Genomic DNA, 22,150 nt, shown 5'->3' on the forward strand with positions numbered 1-22,150 from the left:
GGAGGGGAGGGGAGGGGAGGGGCGGAAAGCGGCCCCGGAATGACACCGCAGGGAATTCCTGCTCGTTCAGAATAAAATAAAATAGAAGACGTTTTCATTGTATTAAAAAAGATTTGTTGTAATCTGAATTGAAGACAAAATAATTTTATTGTCTGAGGTAATTTGTACAACAACTTTGTGTCTATAACATAGATATCTCGATTTAGACATTATTTTATCCTTTCATTTTTTTATTGTCTGCAAGTTTCATCGACGATCGACAACAAGTAATTAAGAGTAAAACAGATTACATAATGAACGATTTAACGGAAATACGATTGAAGTATTTTAATATTTCCCTGAACGTGGATCGTGCAACAAATCGCATTACGCACTGACGTCGTCGTACGTACGTGCTGACGTCATCCTACGTACGTGCTGACGTCATCGAACCGTATTTCCTTTTCAAACCATAATATAATCGATTTCGAGCGTGATACGCATCGTGCGATGTATATTTTACTTGTGATACGAACAAAAAGGAAAACAAATAATCAATGAGAGATATCAGTCCGAGGCGCAAGTGAAAAAATAAAATAAAATGACGTAATGAAGCCGGAAGTTCTGTCATAAGGAAACGGCATCGAAACCGTCGCAGGAAGGACGTTGAGGGGGTTTGATCGAGTATGGCGGCAAGTCGACGTCTCACCAAGGTAAGGTCTCGTAATCCATGGAAACGGGTCGATGTTCGTGGTTAGGAGGTGATGAGGAGTAAAACCGTTTAACATGGATGATGGAGGTTGTGGGAGCTCGTGTGTGGACGAGTAATTGGTACTGGAGCGAATGGTGTCCTCATGCACCGAAGTTCGACATATATAATGGTGTAACCCAGAGTGACAAGTCGTGTGGGATATTTTGTAATATTAATTCGGGTACTCGGCCACCACAGTGGCCTCCCCATTGTTTCTGTCCGGATTATTTATTTTATCATTCTTCCCCCTCTCCTTCCTTCCTCCTCCTCCCCTCTCCTTCCTCCCTTTTTAAATGTTTTTTTTTTCTCAGCAACTGCTTGTCCAACGGACACGAAACCTTTAGCATAAGAGTGATCCCACCCATGGAGAATATATATATATATATATATATATATATATATATATATATATATATAATTTTTTTTAACGATTGTGACGTATGTCACGTGGTATGGCAGCCATCTTGGATTAAATGATTAAATACAGCTTTCCTTCCTGAAAGTCCCTGAAATGTCCATCTTCTCTTCGCCATGTTCCCCGTCCCATCCCCATCCCTCTCCCTTCCACAGTTCACCTAATGTGTCTGTTCCCCACTGTTTTGTCCCTTCCACTCCCGCCCCTCTTGTCTCATGCCTCCTTGATGTGAGTTGTGTGTTAGCTCTCATACGAGCCTCGACCAAGGTATATACAAAAAAAAAATGTAAAAACTTTGGACATCTCTGGAAAAACCAACTCGGTGAGAAATGTTTTTCACTTGTCAAATTTCTTTAAACTTCCCATGTACGTGGAATAAAGTTTGACAATGACATCATCGGTGAAGTGGTATGCCAGACATAATTTGGTTGAATTGAAATCTTTTATCTGAAATATTTGAAACTTAATATTATCGCTGATTTGATGACTCTTTTATTGAAGCATTAAATATACTAATGCGTGTCCGTAGGTGTAAAAAAAAAAAAAAAATTATTGTGACGTCAATCGTGATGTCGTAGCATCATGTCCTGTCATTGGTTGATAAATGGCCGTAACTTGGGAACCACTTGTCCGATTAATATCAAACCTTGAAAAGGCACATCCACAGGGCCCCATCAATATCCCTGGCAAGTTTCAATCAGATCGGACCAATGGTTGTCACGAAACTGCACACACACACACACACACACACACACACACACACACACACACACACACACACACACACACACACACACACACACACACATACACACACACACACACACACACACACACACACACACACACACACACACACACACACACACACACACACACACACACACACACACACACACACACACACACACACACACACACACACACACACACACATACACACATACACACATACACACATACACACATACACACATACACACATACACACATACACACATACACACATACACACATACACACATACACACATACACACATACACACATACACACATACACACATACACACATACACACATACACACATACACACATACACACATACACACATACACACATACACACATACACTGCTGGAATTATAGATAGATGATGTCATTGGTCATGTGGATTGGCAGGCATATTGGATTGCAATGAAAAAACCTTTAAAAAAATCATCTTCTCCAGAACCGCGTAATATATTGGACGTGAAACTTCATACACATTAAAGGACGTGCCGTGGGGAATAAAGCTTGACGGTTGAAACGTCATTGGTCACGTGGTGACGGCCATATTGGATTGAAGGTTAAATATTAAAATTTTCTCTGAAACCACTTAACCTATCGATGCAAAACTTTAGAAATGCGATCCAATAATATCGCTGCAGATAGTGTGAAAACTATGATTTCATCAGTCGCGTGGTTGGTAGCCATAATGGATAGAAAAACAAACCTTATCCGATGAATGCAAAACTTCACAAACTTGGTCGACCACCCAGTCAGAGTGTAAATATATGTCATCATAGGTCATGTGGTCTGGCAGCCATATTCGTTTGAAAATCTTCTTCTCCGAAGCTGCTTAACAAATTGATGCGAAACGTTACACATATGTTCGACTACATATTCTAAATAAGGATTGATAATGAAAACGTAGTTCATGTGGTTTGGCAACCATATAGGATTGAAGGAAAAACTTTAAAAAAAAATTCAGCCATACCATGTGATGAATGATGTCATCGTCATCAAATTATGTTGCACATGGGGAGTCGATGACATCCATTTCGTTCATTTTCATTGAGCCGCTTCAGAGAAAACCAGCGTAAAAGTTGTTTCTTCACTCCAATATGGCTGCCAAACCACGTGCCTGATAACATCATCGTTATCACAATATATGTAACGAGAGAAGTAGATCATATTTGTAAAGTATCGCATGGATAAGTTGAGCAGTTTCAGAGAAATTGAAGAAAAAAAAATCCTTGAAAGCAATGTGGCTGCCACACCATGTGATTGATGACGTTTGTTATCAAACCTTTATCCCCATGTCCTTCACTAAAAGTAGGCGAGTTATCACCGGCACCCTGAACAAATTCTAAATTCCTGCCCTCACCTACAGAGGGCACTGCATCAGCGACACAGCTGCACCCTCAGCAATGACGCTAACCTGCAGCCTTGTGCTGCATACAAAAGAAGACTAAGACGACGACAGTTATTTGTAAATTTTTACCTGTTTCGGGTGTAAAGCCTAATCGATCACGGAATATTTTACCTTGGATATAATTCACGTGATGTTTGTGCCTGCTTTGTACTCTGGTAAGGGAATGCATCATGCCAATTCCCCATTGTCGTATCATTTTGAAACATTGGATACCTGGCACCTTTACTGGCAGAAACAAAAGGGTTATGAATTGCATTGTTTTACCTCAATTTTGATATTTAAAACCACCACCGGGACGAGTTGTGCTGCGGTTAAAAAGCCATTGGAATTGAAATGTGAATAAGACCTCTTCTGATTGACATGACATCAGGAAGTTTTGAATGAAGAGGATGTAAACAAAAGCTTTATTTGAGACATCTCCACACAGTCACAAAAATAAAAAAATCCTCCCTTTATTCTGGCACTTCGCTGTGTGTCCAGAGATGATCTTTTAGGAGCCTGGCAATCGAACCATGTAGTCACAGTGCGGGAAACTCACAAAATGGCGCCAAGTCGTGCTCTGCGCAGGAAACATACTTGAGGTAATTTTCATGGATGGTCTTCCTTCGTTAAGGGCCCAGAAACCGCCGTACGGTCTCTTCTCTCACTTGAGATTGCCACACCGCTCCGCTATTAACACCAGGTCCGCTCACAACAATGGCCCCCCTTCTTCCTTGAAAAATGCAACGGGATATTCCAAGTTATCGCTGAGACGCGCTCCTCTTCTCCTCTCTCGTAAATGTACAAGCTTCACAGCCCAGCCGAACAAATAACGGCCAGCGTCTTTTTACAGTATGCAAACAAATTAGCCCCAGCACGAACACGAGAATCGCTCAGCCTTCTTCACCTTGTCGAGGAGAAGCCAGAGAGGTCCGACGTGTTCTGACCGCCATCTCCACTCTGGTTGGTGTGACGTCAGATGGATAACAATCATAAGCCTCGGGGTGTGGCTTGCCAGTGGTGGTTGTTAAAATGTCATTTATTTTTTATAGCTGGCCTTGTAAATGCAAAAACGAAGGAAAAGGTCACAGGGGCAATCTCATTCTGGGAGAAACTAGCCTTAAACCCTACCTGGTTAATACAGTACTACACCCCTTGTGGTGACGCATAATGTTGAGCTGACAGTTTTCTCCACTTAATTTACATTGAGATGTCTCGTAACCATCCATGGACCATGCTACACGATACAATCCTACCTTTACTATGAAATTCCTCCATCTACCCCCACAAACAGAACTTTATAGATATAGTACAATGAATAACTGACTACCCTACTGGCATGTTGCTTCCCTTAATTTTATGAGTATAAAATGAGGAATGCTGCAGAATTGCAAAAAAGCTCGAGGTTGATGCACGAGCTCGGTAATGAATGAACTGGAAAATATGAGAGGAGGATGGGTTATGGAGAGATCGAGATGGGTGATGATACGAGATGGTGCTTGGTACACTGCCTCCTTGAATGCCAAGACAGAAGAGTGGGATTCCACAGTCTCTGAGAGTCGGTTTCACAAATTGGAGAAGAGGAACAAACGAGTTGTGTACATTGACCCTGCATTTTTGTAGTTTCACCAGGAGAGAATTACTGGAAGAATGGATGGGCACACACACACACGTTCACATTCACATTCACCTCTTATAAAAGTAGCAAAAGACACAAAATGTACACTTATACATACACATACACCTCTACTATAAAAGTAGCAAAAGACACAAAATATACACATACACATACACCTCTGTTATAAAAGTAGCAAAAGACACAAAATATACACATACACCTCTACTATAAAAGTAGCAAAAGACACAAAATATACACATTTACATACACGTACACCTCTATTATAAAAGTAGCAAAAGACACAAAATGTACACGTATACATACACATACACCTCTATTATAAAAGTAGCAAAAGACACAAAATATACACATACACCTCTATTATAAAAGTAGCAAAAGACACAAAATATACACATTTACATACACATACACCTCTATTATAAAAGTAGCAAAAGACACAAAATGTACACGTATACATACACATACACCTCTATTATAAAAGTAGCAAAAGACACAAAATGTACACGTATACATACACATACACCTCTATTATAAAAGTAGCAAAAGACACAAAATGTACACGTATACATACACATACACCTCTGTTATAAAAGTAGCAAAATACACGTACACTATTATAAAAGTAGCAAAAGACACAAAATATACACATACACCTCTATTATAAAAGTAGCAAAAGACACAAAATATACACATACACCTCTATTATAAAAGTAGCAAAAGACACAAAATATACACATACACCTCTATTATAAAAGTAGCAAAAGACAAAATATACACATACACGTAAACATACACCTCTATTATAAAAGTAGCAAAAGACACATACACATGCACCTCTGTTATAAAAGTAGCAAAAGACAAAATATACACACAGTGGAAAAAAACCCAAACAACTCCAAGCTTCACTTATCTACATATACTCTATCTACTGGATCGGCACTCTTTAAGTGTCCGTAGGCTCCACATCCATAGCATGCCATTACATCCGTGGAGACATACATTTTATAAACATGCCCATTCATTTTTTGCATGGAAGACTACATTTAGCTTTTGCTCATTCTCAGGCAATATCATGTAAACTACTCTTTTTTTTTAAAGGGCTTGATGTGTCAAAATTTCCCATTTGCTGAGTGTATCACCACCACTGTGATCTTTTATACAATCGTACTGAACTTGCTCAGTTGAACACACAAATCATTATGATTTTAAAAAAATGGTGGCACATTAGACATATTAACCTAAACCAATGAAAAAAAGGTTGGGTTCCAGGAGAAGGCCTTGTTCCACAACGGAAGCTAGCATTGTTCATATGAGGCTGCACGGATATTATGTGAGCAGACTATTTTTTTTCTATTGTCCGAATCGCGTCTTCAATTTTTACCTCACTCGGACGAACGCAGACAAACCCATGTTTACAAGTAAGGCCTAAGTCACATTTGCCACGGTGGCCGTGGGATCTCCAAAATCTATGGCCACTAGCAATTATAGGGCGGCCGCAGTATTTCCACGGTCACACAATGTAGCAGTCACATATGTTTTTATATTTCGGGGAGCTGCACGGCGTATTTAGAAATTGTGGAGACCGAAAACGTGGGGTTGCCGTACGGTCTTTGATTTGATGTCGCACGGTGACCTTAAGGGGGCCCTGCGGTGGCCATATAATTTTCAAGGCGACCGCAGGGGGGCCCTAAGGTGAACGTGCGGCCAGACGGAAGGTAATGAGTGGGTTAATTTTTTTTACTTTTTTTTTTTTTATTAACCAGTTTTTTTTTCGGCTTGTCGAATTGCTACGGCGAACGTAGAAATGAAAAAAGTTATAATTCCACGGCGACCCCTACGGCCTGTAAAAGATAGCCAAACGGCGTAGGGCCACCCTGAGGCCGCCGCACGTTTCTGTCAATTCAGAGGGCGTACGGCCACCGTATCCTCGCCGTAGCGCAAATGTGACTTGGGCCTAAGCGACACATATATGCTCTTATTAAAACGAGCGTTTTCCGAAGCTGAAGTAAATTGAACTAGAATGGGCACTCGGTAGAGCGCATACCTTCGCCTCCGCTACTTTTGTTGTTGGCATGAGAGTGGGGGGAACAGAACAGTGAACATTTTGGTGTTGATTTCATGCAAATCGGTTTTGATTTGACCGTGTTATGACAAAAACCGCATATTTTGAAAGGTCGTGACCCCACTGACCTTTGACCCCCAACCGCGAACAAGGATAATGACGTAATTGTGTCATGTCGCCCATCACAAGATTGGGCAATGAATTCTGAACATTTTGGCATCGGTTGCATCCCAATTAGATCAAAATTGACCGCGCTATGGTAAAAATACGAATTTGACCTTTCCGTGACCTTGACCTTTGACCCGATCACTCCCAAAATCTAATCAAATGTTCCTTGGATAATAACCCATCATCCCACCAAATTTCAAGCGATTTGGTTTAATACTTTCTGAGTTGTGCGAATAACAAACAAACACACATATTCACAAATAAATAAATAAATACACCGACCAATACATAACCTTTCGCAGAATGCGAAGGTAATGAAAGAAGAGTTGAAAGTCAACAAAAAAAACAAACCTACCACAAGTAGCACGAGCAAGTGGAGGAAAAATAAAATAAGATTGACTAAGTCCAAGAATGGTTAAAAGCAGCCAAAAAGTTGGCTGGACTAGAAAATGTGGCAAATGTCACACAGGCCTCAAAGCTGAGGTGGAAGAGGGGGGTGGTGGGTGGGTGATCTGTAAAGCAACCAAGAAACACCTATCTCTATATATCTCCATATCTATATCTCCCTCTCCCCACAAAGGAAACGTAGGGAAAACTTCACGAGCATCAACTAGGACAGAAGGGAGTAAAATGGGGGATAGGAAAAAAAAACCCCCCAACAAAGCACAGTACTTGCAGCATGAAGCAGGCAGCTGCGATTACACCACACGCAACATGTAAAACGACCAGTAGAGGGAGAGGGAGAATGAGAACATTTGAGGCAATTGCATGAATCTTCAATATCCAATCTGTTTGAACAGAACGATTCATCTGGAAAACTGATGGTGGGGAGGGAGACTGCTTCATTCACTGAGTGACGTTTTATTTTTATTTTTTTGAGCGATGGGGCCAAAAAATGGTGTTTACCAAAAAAAAAAACGGTGTAAACGGAATTGAAGATGTGATTCAGGCAATATAAAAAAAAATCGTCTGCTCACATAATATCCATACAGCCTCTCGTATGAAAAAAAACGGATAGATTCAGATAAAACTTTGTGGACAGGTTGGGTGTGTGACAAGGACGAATAATTTTGATTTTGGTGAAGATCTGAATCAAGATATGAGAATTTTTTTTTAATTTCCTCAAGTGATTCGTCACCATTGAGAGATGGGGCCAAAAATCGATACATTGCATGACGTTTCAAAAACTTGTGGATGAGTTAGGTAAGTGACACCAACAAAGCAATTTGATTTTTGGTTCAGGTCCGGATTCAGATCTGGCCTATCGGTGGGCTACAAAACGTAAACTGTTCAGTCTGACAGAGGTGTACGCTCAACCGAGTGCCGTTCTAGTTTGTTCTGTTTCGTGAAGTGTCTCCATGAGTGATTTCTTGTTTGTTTGTCTGTGAGCAGGATATCTCAAAAAGTTGAGGGATTCGGAATAAATTTGGTGGACAGGATGGGAGTGTGACAAGGACAAATTGATTCGATTTTGGGGAAGATGGACAGGTTATGACAAAAACATGCTGATTAGATTTTGATTAAGGTATGGATGCAGAGGCGGCTATCATCGGGCCACAACATGTAAACCGTTCAGCCAGTCGTAGGTGTGCTCTTTACCGAGTGCAGTTCCAATATGTGTTGTAATCAATCATACTGTCCATACATTTTGGAGATATTGTTGCGGGGTCGGCCGCGAGCACGACTATTAGATGGAGTAGTTGAGTCGGCTCGACCGATCGCCCGGAATTCAGATCGTACTGTTCGGGAAAAGTCCAAAGAGTACGGGTCCCTTTCGGACCGTGAAGGGTCAATATTTCCACCACGTGGTCCAGGGTTATTTGCCAAATCTTCAAAATACCTTGAGACCACGTGACGATCTACCGAGTCGTCACACCCTCGAAGGGACCCGTACGGAACGAGCTGCTTGGCGAGCTCGTTCCGTGTGCGACCCGAGCGGTTTGATCGCAGAGTTCCTTCGGTCCGATTGCCATGGTGGTGGCCTGCTAATTCCACAGCATGCGACACGCTCAGTCAATGAAAGAATGGAGGAGGAGGATGAGGAGCAGGACTGACGACCAGGACGGTGGAGAAGTCTCTTCTTGAATCTCGAATCGAATCAAATCTCGTCTCTCCTTTCAGACCAGCTGTCTGCCCTTTTATTTCGTTGTCCCCCGTGGAAGGGGGGAGGAGGGGTGTCTCCGCCCCTCCCCACTTCTCCACACCGGACGGCCTTCTGCACAGAATCCTCGTCGCCCTGTCACTGGCCAGTTTTGGTGCGCATATCCTCGCCGTCCCTCTCACTGGCCAAAACGGGTGGCAAACCCTTCGATTGGCCAGTTGGCATGGTGACATCACTTGGACCGCCCCTCACAGAGTCGGGGAAGTCCGATTGGCCGAGAGACGGTCACGTCACTCGATGCATCCCGATTGGTCGAGCGCCACCGCGATGCTTCTCCTTCAACTCCGCCCTCATACGTGGCCAAACGCATCGGGATAATGGCGTTGGGCAGAACGAGGTGAAGGTGCAGCTGGCGTCGATGGGGGTGTAGAAGTAAACGAAAACCTGACTATTAAAATAACTTCACAGCGCATTTACATTTATTTACCCATTAGACAAGGGACGGGAGCTCTCTATAAAACACATACTTACCGATATAACTAATCGAGAGGACCTGAATGTTCGGTGCGATGGGTTTCCAAATTTGTAACAATACTGCGATATGCAGTATCACACCACCACCCCAAGCCTCTCCAAGTGGCTGCTGTTAAGTGAAGAAATCCCATAAGGTTATGAGATAACGTAGAGAATTGTGATTTTTAGACAAGTTGTGTAGTGTCAGTCAGCCATGAGTATCATGTGAAAGAGTCCACCGTGCGTGCCATTCATTCAAGCCTGACTTTCTGGAGCATATTAACAGAAAACTGCGATACCCCAGAACAGGTGTTCACTGCAGATGAACTGGGGAGTTTAGTTTTTTGTTTCTACAAGAAAATGGGTAACAGGACAAACATCTCCATCCATCCATGCACCCATTGGGACCATACTCTGTGCAGAACATTGGTGCTGATTAAGCAGTCTCCTTGGCTATTGGGCACAACCTTGAGCAGGTTGCCACTGCAACACAGAAGCTGGCCATCTGCCAGCAAGCTGGCACTTATTTTGCTGACCTCAGAAGGATGACAGGCAGAGTCAACCCCACCTGGTATTAATTTGACAGCAAAGGGGGAGATGAACTCAGGATCCTTGGATTCCAAGCTCACCACCCCAACCATTAAGCCAACACCAAGCATACAAACATATCCAAGGAGCAGAAGGCAGCACATGGGTTCAAACCTTTCAAGGATCGTCTTGCACTTTTTTTGTGGAAATGCATATTCCGGTGACTTTAAATGCAAACCTTTCATACCGTGACACGCCCATCAGCAACTATGATTCACTGGCCTCAAACAATTAACCCCCACCCTACAATTTGAAATACAGTACATGTATAGCTATTCCCTCTGAGGTTTATGAACAAAAAAAAATGTGGAAAACATTTGTCCTTTAACTCCGCCCTCATGCGTGGCCTCATGTTGCGTTCCACGGCCGTGTTCCCCTATCCCCATTTATCCCATAAAATCTTGAGCGATCGCAACACTGTTTTGCTGAATGTGCTGTGTTTCCAGGAACCTCACCCCTGCCTTGAACGAGGCTTTACTGTTGGATTCGATATATATATATATATATATATATATACATACATACATACATACATACATACATACATACATACATACATACATACATACATACATACGATATCCCTTATTGTTGGGTTGTCTGTCTGTCTGTGTGTGTATGTGTGTCTGCAACGCGAGGCTCCACAGCACGAACCAGCGAACAGATTTCGATGAAACTTTGCCAAAAGGTGGAATATATACTGGGAATGTGCGCGTTTGAATTTCGTTGCCTAGCAACCACCCGTTGCTGTACAGTGACCTAAAAACCGCGTACAGTATTTTCAATACTTGTCCTTCAGTTTTGAATGTAGAGAAACGAGACTTCGGAATTAAACACTTCGAGATATTTAGAAAATTTTACTCGAGCCGATTTTTGATTGAGGTTTTATTTTTCAAATGGTAGTCCTTCAAAAATCGGGTGTCCATTTACCGTCATTTAAGGTGTGTATACAGTGTTTGTAAGGAACTACACCGTCGTTCCACCTTCGATCTCTCCTCGATCCGAATGTTATTGACCAAAGTGAAAAGGATCCAAAATAAATGGAATCACCGGCATTTCTGTCTTTGTGGATTTCTAATAATATGTTTATTTATTTACCGAAAACGATTCTCCACCCACACACCACCTCCAATTATTTATTTACCGAAAACGATTCCACGACCCACACTCCGCCTCCAATTATTTATTTATTTTCCGTAAACGATTCTCCACCCAAACACCACCTTCAATTATTTATTTCTTTACCGGAAACAAATCCACGATCTACACACCACCTCCAATTATTTATTTACTGAAAATGATTCTCCACCCACACACCACCTCCAATTATTTATTTATTTACTGAAAACGATTCCCCACCCACACCACCTTCAATTATTTATTTATTTATTTACTGAAAACGATTCCCCACCCACACCACCTCCAATTATTTAAAGTGGGCGTGGCTTATGAAAAATATTGTGGCTCAGGAGGTGTGGTCAAACAAGAGCATTGAGAAAAATTTATCGGGTTTTCCGTGTCTGTCTGTGTCTGCAACGCGAGGCTCCACAGCACAAACCAGCAAACCGATTAGTTTTCAAATGGTAGTCCTTCAAAAATAGGGTGTCTATTTACCGTCATTTTTTATGAGGAGTGCCAGTTGGCAAAATACGCAATCGGAAAAATCTTGCCAGGCAGAGGAACAATTGTATGTGAACCAATACGTCTTGGCAATGAATCTTCGTCGGTGGATCGGTCAGAATGAAAAGCATCGTATCCAGTGCTTCGATCGTCGCGAATCCCTCCTCGCCTACCGGCTTGTGACGTTAAAAGTCGTGCAGTGCAGATTTGAGTCATATTCGTGCCAGCACGCTTTCGTTTTGCTTCGTTCCACCTGCGCTTGGGCTGTTTTTTGTTTTGTTTTGTTTTTTCTCACCTTTAAAATCCTAACATTTTATTTGTATTTTCTCCATTAATTACAGGATACATTTGCAGCATTAAAATGAACTTGTGAAAATGTTAATCTTACTATTGATGGCATGGACTGTTTAATATAGTCCACTGTACTTTAAATCTACTTTTCCTGCTTTACCAGGAAATTGCAGACTTGAAAACTCATGGTCTGCGTAGCTTCAGAAACATCATCATGGATGAGTCAAATGTCCTTCATTGGCAGGGACTGCTAGTACCAGTAAGTCATTTTTTTCCTGACCTTTTATCCTACAGCCGGTCTGCATTTCTTGCATACAAGAATAATAAAATGTAGGAAGAGGCTAAGTAGCCTTGCCTGTGTAATGTTATCTATCCCAGGGCTGCCAAATCGTACAGGTCATGCCCACAGAAGAAAACCGAATACACTAGCTCGGAGACAGCTGATGAAAATTGAAGTCATCCAATCAAAGCTGTTCCCCCCACCATACTCTATCTACTCCCACCTCCCCCTTTTAACAACTCCTGTCTTCTTCCCACCATTGAAACTGAATATCTTTTTTATTTTCATTGGTTGTTTACATTTGGGTTGGGCTTTTTCGTGTTCCTGATTTGAATCCTCTGTTCATGATTTTGGAAACTCAAGTTCACATCGCATACACCATTTGTTTGCCCATTGTCTACTAATGCCCGTGCAGTTCATGGAAAAGTGCATACTCCGATGTCTACCAATGGCTTTGTCCTGCATGTGCTATATATATATATATATATATATATATATATATATATATATATATATATATATATATATATATATATATATATATATATATATATATATATATATATATATATATATATATATATATATATATATATATATATATATATATATATATTATGTTCCACAATGAGCCTTCGATCGATGCAAGTAAAACCACTATCTCAGATTGTCACCAATCCAAAACCATGATCTTTTCTACTCTCGTTAACTCCCACCCTAATCCGTTCGTCCTTCCAAATTTCCAGTTTTTCCTTCTGTGTCCATCTTGTCCACCCATGCATCCTATTCTGCCCCCCATTCTTCCCCACACCCATTGTTTGTCTGCCTCTCTCTGTCTTGGCCTTCAGCTCTGCTGTTGCTGTCCCCTCCCCCCTCTCCCCCAATTGTCCCAGCAAATATGGCATTTTACATCATCTTTCCCAAAAACAATATCTGTTCGCAGACCACACCCATGTTCTTTCTTTCTCAAGACTGTGGGGAAAGGTGTTCTATGAACTCTCTTGTTTAATATATTTCTAGGGCCTCTCTACCACAGTTACAGACTAGATGCTGTGATTCGGATCAGGGTATCGGCAGCCTTTTCATCCTGATGGAGGTGCTTCCACTCTAACAGCTGAACATCATTCTTCTGGGGTTCCCTCAACCCTTTCACTTGGGTGCAATGCTCTGAAACTGAAGAATGAGACAGATTACCAACTATTATAATGTGTCTGTCTGATGCTCTTTATGGTTGTTCAAATGACATGCACTTGTGGGCACTTCTCAACTGGAAAAGGGTATCCCATAACATTTGGAAGAATAGCATATATTGAGTTCGGAAAGAAGCCTCTAAAGAATACATTTATATTTCTTTGAAAGTTTATGATAAATCTGCTTACGCCAATGATTTTGCTCCATTACAGTAATTATTTTATGAATGTACTTTGTGATGAGTATTGCTCTACCCTTTTCACACAACAGAATCTCAGAGGTATCTCAGGAGAAAATCCGATTCTACCCCACCAGTACCTCCAAATTCAGAGCTTTCACGCTTTACTTTTGTTCCCCAGAGAAGGAATTTTTTTTGTACCGATACCCCGGGGTACTGTCGGACCCCGACATTCGCGGGGATACGTTCCTGAAAAATTATGCAAATGTAGATAGCAGGAATGCAAATGTCGGGGCCTGACAGTATTTTAATCCTGCTCAGACTGGGGTTCTCTCGGAGGTAACAGTGTTTCTCGGGGTAGTATATGTATTGTGAAACGAGCGGTGTTTAATTATGGGGTACAGGTTCATGTAATAATGCATGCTCATAGGTCAAAAGTATTGTTTACTGCCGCTCGGTCGACATGTAGTATGTTGTCTGCCAAAGCCACTGGTGACACGAGCACAAAAACAAGCCGCTACTGGTTTTGATGAGCCTCAAACAGCGCTCTAAATCTTCTTAATCTTCGAAGCAGTCGACAGCATCACCTCTTCTGACTGGACCATAAACCACTTCATCGCAAAATCTTAAAAATCAAGAGAAAAATGACAAACATAGCTTCCAGAATGGGTGCCATTTTGTATGTTGTGACAGTACTGCACATGCGGCCACTGTAAAACAAACCATTATTGTGGGTCCAACTCCAGTCACGTGACAGTAATCACGACCGTATAGTCTGAACTTATGAAATGCCTCAGGGAAGCTTGCACTGGGTTCAGCAAACCACTAGGTTAGCAAAAGCGGTGTGAAAGGAGCAGAGGGGTAAAGAAAAATTTCCCCGGGGTAAGCAATGTGTTGTGTGAAACTTATTAGATGTGTAAGATGTCGATACCGTTGGATACTGCATAAACGTCTGTAATTTCATTTTGAAGTTCGATAAAGATTGGGGATATACTGCAAGTTACTTTACTTCTGGAATGGGAGGAGTAGTGCTTATCCATCTGTATCTCTTCTTTCTTTCTTTCTTTTTTGCAGGACAACCCTCCTTACGACAAGGGTGCTTTTTGGGTGGATATTATATTTCCCAGCGATTATCCCTTCAAGCCACCCAAAGTGATGTTCAGAACAAAGATTTATCACCCAAATGTCGATGAGCGAGGGCAGGTCTGTCTCCCGATCGTAAGCCCCGAAAACTGGAAACCAGCCACAAAAGCCGATCAGGGTGGGTATGCCGTTCCTCGTCCAAATCGCTTCAACTATTCATTTTTATATTGATGTCTTTTTGGAGATTTAATTCGTCCTTCAGAATGGAGTGGTGTCTTCCTAGCCCTTGTCATGCTGGTTAATTATTCCGCCTGAAAGTCATTTTGCACGTCTCTCGGAGAACCTGAGCCATTGTTTGTGGTTTCGATTTGCCGAGGCCCTTCGTCGTACTACCATACGTAGTTTGGTGTGTCTGTCTGACTGCATTGCATTCAGTCGTTGCTTATCCAATCTCAACCAAGCTTGCCAGGGGATGTAAGGGTCATATGACAGGTTGTAGTGACTTAATTTGCCCTCTTCCCAAGGGGGTTTCTGTTTGGACAAATGCCATGCGAAGGTGCACAGTGTAGATGGCTTTATTGTGGTGTTTTGTGGGGAACACCTACAGAAGCACAAGATATTACAATCGCAAACTATTCAGTCAGTGTTAAAAGTGAACACAATGCTGTATTTACACGTGGCATAATAACAAACACCTGCTTTGCCTTTGTAAATTATTCTGGCATCGAGGAAATGGTGAAAAGTTAAAAAAAAAAAAAAACTGATTTCTGAATTTCGTTCCTCCAAATACTTTTGAGTACGCAACAAGATGAACAGGCAGACTTCCTGAGGCCGAGGGTAAACGCGTTTCCGCATTTCCGTCACTATTGCATCTTGTGCAGGTACATTCTTCTATCCACTTTCCGAAGTCAGCTTTTAAACTGAATACTTGATTGTCGGTTGGAATTTTATTTTGATTATTTACTTGAGGTGCTGGATATGAATGGTAAATTACTCAGTGGTGTAATTGTTAGAGCGTCCACCCTGAGTCTGGGAGGTCGGTGGTTCGTAACCCCGGCCGAGTCGTACCACAGACTGAAACCAGAGAGTTGGTGTCAAAGCCACCCAATGCTCGCCTGTTTATACATTTATCGTTTTTAAAAGACTAGTCTAATTATATTTTTATAAAGCATTGCAGTGAAGTCTGATCCAAATAATTTTAAAGCAATATATGTATTTGTATATTGTAATCAGTGAACTAGTACACATATTAAACTAGAGGGGGAGCACTCGGTAGAGTGCAAAACCTCCACCGCCAATACTGCGAGGTCACTCAAGTGAACCTGATATCCTATTCATTCAATTTGACGTCAACAGTGCTCAGAGTTATAGTTTGCAACTTTCCCTTTTACATACTCAATTCATTCGTCATAACTCAATTCCTTGAGACAGAAATTGATTTTACGTGGGTATATCCACCTGAAGTTCCAAAATCAGCCGCAATTATAATTTTGGCATGTTTTTTGTTGGAAATCACTTGTAACATGTAGAAATGCAAAAAACAAATCGAAATTTTGTTGAAAAATAGTTGTAAAAAAAATTTTCCCTTTTTTTTTTTTTGGGGGGGGGGGGGTGTAAATCACTTAAAACATGTAGAAATGCAAAAAAAAAATTCAAATTTTTTTTCAAAATGGCCGCCATAGCGGCCATATTGGATTTTGGACCAAGTTCAAAATCTCATGGCATGATCCTTGGACCATACCTAATCCCCCACCAAGTTTTGTCGAAATCCGTCGAGTTTTTCCGTAATACTGTTCACAAACAAACAAAGGGGTGAAAATAGTAACCTCTGATCTTCGATGGCGGAGGTTAATGAATGGCAAGCGTCTAGTATAAACAGGTGAGCATTGGGTGGCTTTGACACCATCTTAGGTTGAAATTAAAAAAAAAAATTAAAAATCATTTGTTAATTTCAACTTCACTACACCAATAGTATACCCCAAAGGAACCTCCATGCCAAATATCAGCATCTGAGTACACATTGAATGAATGGCAAGCTTCTAAAAAAATAACTTGCACCAAAAACTTTAACGTTGATGTGCTACACAAAAGTTAAGTTCAAAAATTTAAAACATTTGAAATTATTTTTTAATTTCAACTTCACTACATCAATAATATACCCCAAAGGAACCTCCATGCCAAATATCAGCATCCTAGTGCACATATTAAATGAATGGCAAGCTTCTATAAAACTTTAACATGCTCACGCTCAAGCCGGGGGTATCGCTATAGCTCTCTGTTCTTCGAACAGGCGAGCTAAAATGGCAATACTCTGCTTCCGTGCTCGATGCTCTGCATTTATAAAAAGAATCATAGATTGAGAACCGTTGTGTAGGCTTGATGGGCATAATGGTGGCCACCTGCGTTGAAGTTCCTTGTGAGGGAACTCGTACTTTGAAAGTGTTTGTTCATGGCCACACCTTCTGACTAGCTTATAGCATTTGTAGTGTGTATTCACAAAACTAGTTTCTTGTCCATGTCTCGTGTCCTCGCACATCTAAATTCATTCCGTACGTTTAACTCGTGTCTCGATGTTGCTCATTCCGATTACTTCATCCAGGTACGATGGCGTGATTCCATTTCTGTACATTGTGTGAAAGAAAAGCTTTGGGTTGCATGGTTTTATTTTGGCCGTCGCCTCTCTTTATCCTCTTCGAAAAATGTTTTCTTCATTACACTTATTATCCCCCCGCCAATATCGAAATGGGTTCCGTCCCTCCATCACATTTCGTTTCCGGAGCTTAACTACAAATCCCCTCAAGATATATTTACGAAATATGGTACACATATCAAGCAAGTGGTGAACTGGTGCCTTTTGATATTTTCTAATTGATAGGTCACATGGTTTGGCTTTGGCAGCCATGTTAGATTCAAGAAAAATATTAAATAATGTTTTCTCTGGAATCACATAACCTAACAAAGCGAAAATTTGCAACTGTCATCTTCCATCATGTCTGCATACATAGTAAAAATTATGCCGTCACAAGTCACATGGATTGGCGGCCATCTTGGATAGAAAAACGCACCTCATCCGATAAACACGAAACTTCACACACATATTCCACTGGAGGATTGGAGGCAGAATCTAAATTTATGATGTCATAGGTCACATGGTTCGTCAGCCATCTTGGATTGAAAAATAATAAATTTTAAAAATCTTTTCCAGAACGGCTGGACAGATTGAGGCAAAATTTCATATACACTTTACCCAACACATCCTTTCAGAAGTTTGTTAATTTTTAATTGATAGGTCACATGGTTTGGCGGCCATATTGAATTTTCCCTAAAACCTTCAAACTTCATCTTCTCCAGAACGGCTGGTCAGATCAAGGGGAAACTTCACATACATATTGCACATGCTTCGGGAATATAAGTTTGTTAATCCTCATTTACTATGGCGGTGGATATCGAAGACTTTGTCTTCAACGGATGCTAGTTGGTATTCATTTACTTGTGCTCTGGCAACAAAAACAATAATTTGGTAAAATTTCTTGTCAATCATTGTCGTGTGTCCCCTGCCACAGTGATCCAGGCCTTGCTGGCGTTGGTCAATGACCCAGAGCCAGAGCACCCTTTGCGGGCAGAGCTGGCAGAGGAATATACACAAGATCGCAAGAGGTTCATGCGAATAGCGGAGGAGCACACAAGGAAGCATGCTGAGAGGCGACCAACCGACTAACGGCGCACAGAACGCTTTTCTGGGGTTGGGGTGGTAACCCTCGATTTGATTTGGTGGTTGGTAAGCAGGAAACGGGAAAGGGTGCCAATTTATATTTGAAAGAGTTTATAATCATATGTGTGAAAATTTTCCAGAGCATCATCATAATTCAATGTACGTCGAGCTTGTTGGTTTTTGGGGTTTTTTTGGTCAATGCTTATTAATGTTAGATATAGATGCCTTTGAACATGTTGTGAGGCTTGTATATACAGAAGTGGAAGTGCTTGTAATAAACCACTTTAACCACAAGCTTTTGGCTGCTTTATTTGTGTTTTTTTTTGTTTTGGATGAGAGCTCGTCAAAGTTGCCTTTATTCCATTCTTCAAGTCGATCGTCAGTACATGGAAGCGATATATTTCCGTGAATCACGGACGGTTTTACATCAACCTTGCCTTGGCTTCGTGTCTCATAAGAGATGCTTTGGGTTTGCCTTGTGAGTGGGAGCTGTGAAGGCTGTTACAAATATATTGATTGTTTGGTTTCAGGGCCACAAGAGAATTGTGTGTTACCCTCGCCGAAGGAGAGGGTATTGCGTTTGGGTCGGTCTGTCTGTCTTTTTTTTGTTTGCCCACACAGAACTTTTGTGTTTTTCTCCGCAACCACTTGTCGGATTGAGACAATTTTCACCAAAGGTGTGACTCCTCATGTAAAATGTTTTAATGATAATTATGACATCATAGGTCACGTGGTGTGGCAGCCATGTTGGAAAAACGGTAAAACTTTGGACCTCTATCTCTGAAATCGCACCAAGAAAAAATTGAAATTTGGCACATGGGGAATAAGTGCGATTTTTAGTTTTATTATTTTTAATGACATCATACGTGCCTTTGTTATGAAGTCATAATTACATATGTAGAATGCTACATCTGCTCAGTATGAAAAATTGAGTCATTTAGTGATAAAATGGTCCACAGAATTTTTTTTTTCATTGGTCATGTGATTCGGCAGCCTTATTGTTAAAAAAAAACAAACAAGTGGTGCCTGGCACAACAAACTCCACCCATTTAAGGCAAAGTTATTTTGGGGATCAAATTTAAAGTGATACATCCTTAACCCCGATCTTTACAAATATGCATTTTTCACTATAGGATTGTTAGGATAATAAGGTTCACTATAAGCTTAGTTTGAAGTAAATCGGATCATTTTTGACAAGTTATGAGCGAAAAACGATTTTGACCTTTGACCTAATTGGACCCAAAAGTTAGGTTCATTACCCACCTGTGGATACAATTTGATAGTGTTTGCTAAAGCCGTTTTGCCGTAAAGTTGCTAACACAGACAGACAAACAAACCGGACGATTACAATATCCCGCTCCCTCCCAACGGCAGGGGGTGGGATAAAAAACAACCTTCAAAAATCTTCTCTGAAGTGGCTGAACAGAAAGGCAAAACTTTACACATATGACCACCTATCCATGAGGAACAAGAGGTTCACATATGACCGCCTATCCATGAGGAACAAGAGGTTCACATATGACCGCCTATCCATGAGGAACAAGAGGTTCACACATGATGTCATAGGTCACACGTTTTGGCGACCATGTTGAATTTACCCAAACATCTTCTCCAGAACGGCTGGTAAAATGAAGGGGAAACTTCATACACATATTCTCCAAGAAGAGGGGATACAAGTTTGTTAATTGCTACGTCACATGGTTTGGCAGCCATATTGGATGGAATAAAAATATTAAATGTTTTCTCAGGAACCACATCCTTTCGAAGCAAATCTTTGCAACTGTCATCTCACGCCATGGCTGTATATACGGTAAAAATTATATCACCAGCCACATGGTTTGGCAGCCATCTTTGATTGAAAAACGCACCTCATTTGATTAAAACAAAACTTCACAAGTGTGATCCCCTACCTCATTCGAGGCAGAATATAAATTTATGATGTCATAGGTCATGTGGTTCATCAGCCATATTGGATTGAAAATTAAATAATTTTTAAAATCTCAAATGGCTGAACAGATTGAGGTGAAACTTTATACACGTTCCCCCAGACATGCTTGAACAAGTTTGTTTATTTCTTATTGATAGGTCACATGGTTTGATGGCCATATTGAATTTACCCTAAAACTTTCAAAAGTCTTCTCCAGAACGGTTAGCCTGATCAAGGGGAAACTTCACACACACATTCTGCAAGACTTATGGATATAAGTTTGTTAATGAATAATTGATAGGTCACATGGTTTGGCAGCCATAATGGATTCAAGGAAAAATATTAAATAATGTTTACTCTGGAACTGCTGCATCAATAAATGTGAAACTTCCCAATTATGAGCGAGCTGACATCGGGAATGTAGGTTTTAAATTTCAACCCGATCGGCCACAATGTCTGGCAGCCATAATTATTTGAATCTCAGAACTTTTTTTTTTTTTGCATCGGGCTATATTGGCTGCACCTGCATGTGTTTGAGGGTACAGGAGTAACAATTCAATTGATACTGATGGTCTCAGGAAAAATGGTCAACTGTGTACATAATAAATGGATGGAATGTGGCATGTTCCTCTGTGCATAACTTGTGAATCCCACATCGAAGAGATACTTGTGGGGCCTCTAGAAAAGATCGAGGGAATCCCGCTTTACCCTCCGCACTGATGGTGTCCACATTTATTACTTTGTGTTCAGGTTATTTAAACACCAATGCAATTGATAGACTATGTGTTCAGAAAAAGGGCCAACTGCTTACCTAATTAATAGATTGAATGTGGCGTGTTACTGGGTCCATAACTCATTAATCCCACATAGTAGAGATGTATGGGGGGGCTTCATTTTGCTCGGTGGAGTTGCGGTTTATCCTCTGGACCCATGGTGACATTTCCCACACATTTATTACTTCGTGTTCAGGTAATTTAAACGCCAATTCAATTCATACCGACGATGTCCCCTTCCAATTTTTACCCGTTCTTAACAACATTACACAGGGAACTTTGGCGCATGAGAAGGGCATTCGTTGTTTCTGTCCGGTTTGTTAGGAACAATGTTAAAAGCACATAAAGATGGAATGTTAAATTCACAATCACTTCCCCCTTTCTTCCATTACCCTTACTACGTAGCCTGGTGTTGGCTCAGTGGTTAGGGTGACGGCTTGGGATCCTCGGGTCCTGAGTTCAAGCCCCGTCGGCCGCTGAATTAATACACCAGGGGGTTGACTCAGCCTGTCATCCTTCTGAGGTCGGCGAAATGAGTACCAGTTCCAGTGTGTGTACTGGTAGAGGGGCACTGCATCAGCGACACAGTCGCACTTCAAGAAATGATAGCTACTCTGCCACCCTAACTGCCACGGCAGCTAAGCTGCCATACAACCACCACCACCCTTACGACAATTCATGAACCGGTGTTTCTGTGTTTGTTTG

At 41.2% G+C, this 22,150-nt stretch overlaps 1 protein-coding gene across 1 annotated transcript; it reads left to right on the forward strand.

Annotated features, from left to right (window-relative positions):
• The first annotated feature begins 538 nt into the window (after positions 1-538).
• Positions 539-19,039, forward strand: LOC147025719 (ubiquitin-conjugating enzyme E2 L3-like). Its single transcript, XM_085880416.1, has 4 exons — positions 539-692; positions 12,465-12,560; positions 15,025-15,211; positions 18,597-19,039. Exons 1-4 carry the CDS (start codon positions 666-668, stop codon positions 18,749-18,751), a joined length of 465 nt encoding a protein of 154 aa, XP_085736542.1. The 5' UTR covers positions 539-665; the 3' UTR covers positions 18,752-19,039.
• The last annotated feature ends 3,111 nt before the right edge of the window (positions 19,040-22,150 follow it).

Source organism: Eptatretus burgeri, chromosome 5 (genome assembly GCF_056783735.1).
Source record: "Eptatretus burgeri isolate ZD-2024b chromosome 5, Ebu_testis_v1, whole genome shotgun sequence".
Classification (NCBI taxonomy): Eukaryota; Metazoa; Chordata; class Myxini; order Myxiniformes; family Myxinidae; genus Eptatretus; species Eptatretus burgeri.

What these genes read in the sequence shown, in the direction of transcription:
- LOC147025719 (XM_085880416.1), top strand. Translation starts at nt 666, where the DNA reads ATGGCGGCAAGTCGACGTCTCACCAAG. An exon ending in CAAGTCGACGTCTCACCAAG is followed by an intron (nt 693 to 12,464) that starts GTAAGGTCTCGT and finishes CTGCTTTACCAG; the next exon opens with GAAATTGCAGACTTGAAAAC. An exon ending in GGCAGGGACTGCTAGTACCA is followed by an intron (nt 12,561 to 15,024) that starts GTAAGTCATTTT and finishes TCTTTTTTGCAG; the next exon opens with GACAACCCTCCTTACGACAA.